This window comes from Apium graveolens, chromosome 10 (genome assembly GCF_009905375.1).
Source record: "Apium graveolens cultivar Ventura chromosome 10, ASM990537v1, whole genome shotgun sequence".
Classification (NCBI taxonomy): domain Eukaryota; kingdom Viridiplantae; phylum Streptophyta; class Magnoliopsida; order Apiales; family Apiaceae; genus Apium; species Apium graveolens.
The window spans coordinates 224,631,628-224,634,312 of NC_133656.1; the positions used below are offsets into that span (position 1 = coordinate 224,631,628).

Below are 2,685 nucleotides of genomic sequence, written 5' to 3' on the forward strand. Positions count from 1 at the left end.
TGATTCCATCTGCTGATACAATATGTCCCAAAAATGCAACTTGATCGAGCCAAAATTCACACTTCTTATATTTTGTATATGAGTTGTTATTCCGAAGTGTTTCCAACACAACTCGAAGATGCTTCTCATGTTCCTCCCTTAACTTTGAATACACCAATATATCATCAATAAACACAATCACAAGCTTGTCTAGAAAATCCTTGAATACCCTGTTCATTAGATCCATGAAAACCGTAGGTGCATTTGTCAATCCAAAAGACATAATAAGAAACTCGTAGTGTCTTTAACGAGTCCTGAATGTTGTCTTCGGAATATCACTTGCCTTCACTCTTAGTTGATGATAACCTGACCATAGATCAATCTTCGAAAAAAAATTTGCCCCTTGAAGCTGATCAAATAAGTCATCGATCCTCGGTAATGGATATTTATTCTTCACCGTGATTCGTTTCAACTCTCGATAATTAATACAGAGTCTCATCGAACCATCCTTCTTCTTCACAAATAGAACTGGTGCTCCCCAAGGCGAAACACTGGGTCTAATAAAACCCTTATCAAGTAACTCCTCCAGCTGTTCTTTCAGCTCTTGTAGCTCTAACGGAGCCATTCTATAAGGTGCCTTAGAAATAGGTTGTGCATCTAGTAATAAATCGATACAAATTCTATCTCTCTTTCGGGCGGAACACCCTCCAAATCCTCGGGAAATACATCTGAAAACTCACGAACAATAAGAACATCTTCTAACTCTGGCTGCACATTGGACGTGTCAATCACATGAGCCAAAACTCCTTCAAATCCATGAGCAATCATCTTCTTAGCCTTGATGGCCGAAATGAATTTTCCACAACCACTAGGCTTAGAACCCTGAAACTCGAACTCGGGCGAATTGGAGTCGCCAAAAAGTATTCTTTTTCCTGGACAATCAATCGTAGCTTTCTATCGCTCTAGCCAATCCATCCCCAGTATGATATCAAAGTCCCTCATCTGAATAGGTAAGAGATCTACAAGTAGTTCCCTATCGTCTATTCTAACCACACAATCAAGATACTGAGTATTCACAAATATAGTTACACCCATAGGAGTGCCAACAAAAAAATCCGATAAAAGTGTAGTAGATGCAATGTCTAAGTGTTTAGCATAAGATGTAAAGACAAATGAATGTGTAGCTCCAGTATCAAATAAGACTATAGCATTTCCATTACCGACAGAAAGTGATCCTGAAATGGTACCTGGAGTACTTGCAACATCTTTTGCAGTGATAGAAAACACACGACCGGAAGTCATCTGATTGCTTTTCTCTCCCTGATCTTTACGATCCCAAGGCTTCTTCGGTGGCATCTGACAGTCTCGAATAGTGTGACCCTTCTTTCCACAATTGAAGCATGCTCTAGTAGCCCAATAGTAAGTGCTTCCTCCATGCATCTTTCCACAATGCTCACACTTAGATGCTTCCTTATTTCCAGTTTGGTTTAAAGACCTCTTTTGCTCATTTCCTTGATTTTCATTCTTTTGCTGAAAACTCTGAGTATTATACCTCTGATCATTTGGTTTGAATCCACCTGAAGACCCACCATTTTTCTGAAATCCATGTCGACGCTCGAAAAAGTCATCTTCTCTTTTTCTTTTCTGATTTTGCATGTCTCATTTTTTGAGAAAGTCGGCCTGATGAAGCTCTTGATCTCTGGCACTGTCAACCAAGGAATCCATGGATGTGTAGCGGTTATAAATGATATGGTTGCAGATGGAATTCTTCAATGCCCACTTAAATTTCATGATTTTATCCGCTTCTGACCCAACCACAGATCTCGCATAACCAGCTAACCTTTGAAATCCGACTTGAAAGTCTGTCACCGACTCATTATCTTTCTGAGTAATACTCTGATATTCTTTTATATATTCCTCACGTATGCTGGCCGGAAAGTACCTCTGGTCAAACTGAGTTTTGAATATCTGCCAAGTAAGTGTATCTTCATAGCCAGGAGCATGCGAGGCCACCAAAGACTTCCACCAAGTATTAGCATCCCCCTCAAGATGATAAGTAGAAAATCGAGCCTTTTCCACCTCTGAACACTCCAAGAACCTGAAATTTTTCTCCATGTGATCTATCCAAGCTTCAGCATCCATGGGAGTCTTGGCCTCCTTAAAACAATTGGGTCTTTGCTTCATAAAACGATCAAACATAGTCTGACCATCTCGATTTTTCCCGTTAGCAGTGGGATTCAGTCCACGTTGAACTTCCCGCAGCATCTCCATAAAAGTACTCATATCCATAACAATCTGTTGATTATCATTCCCCCCAGTATTTTGACTACTGCTACCTCTTGCCATCCTGCACAAAATTTTATGAGTGCACAAATACATATATCACAAAATCATATCCAAAATCTTAAATCTACCCGTATGAAGTCAACCCAAAACTCACAGGTCAAATCCTAAAGGACAGTCTACAGAAACTATAACCTAAGCTCTGAATATCAATGTTGTAACACCCCACTTAAACAAGTAGATGCTACACAAGCTAAGTCTTATTTATTAATGGAAGCAAAACAAGCTAAACATAATTTATTAAACTAATAAAAGTTCAAAATCTTCAAAATAAAGTTCTTTAACAAGATTCAAAATAATATGGAATAAAACATGTCCTTGACTTTATTTTCATCTAGTTAAACAAGCTAAAATCTGGGCAGC

The 2,685-nt window shown here is 38.8% G+C and overlaps 1 protein-coding gene across 1 annotated transcript; it reads right to left on the reverse strand.

Annotated features, from left to right (window-relative positions):
• Window positions 1–1,638: 1,638 nt before the first annotated feature.
• LOC141691895 (uncharacterized) lies at window positions 1,639–2,325 on the reverse strand. The gene has a single exon (XM_074496646.1). It carries the CDS (start codon window positions 2,323–2,325, stop codon window positions 1,639–1,641), a length of 687 nt encoding a protein of 228 aa, XP_074352747.1.
• Window positions 2,326–2,685: the final 360 nt, after the last annotated feature.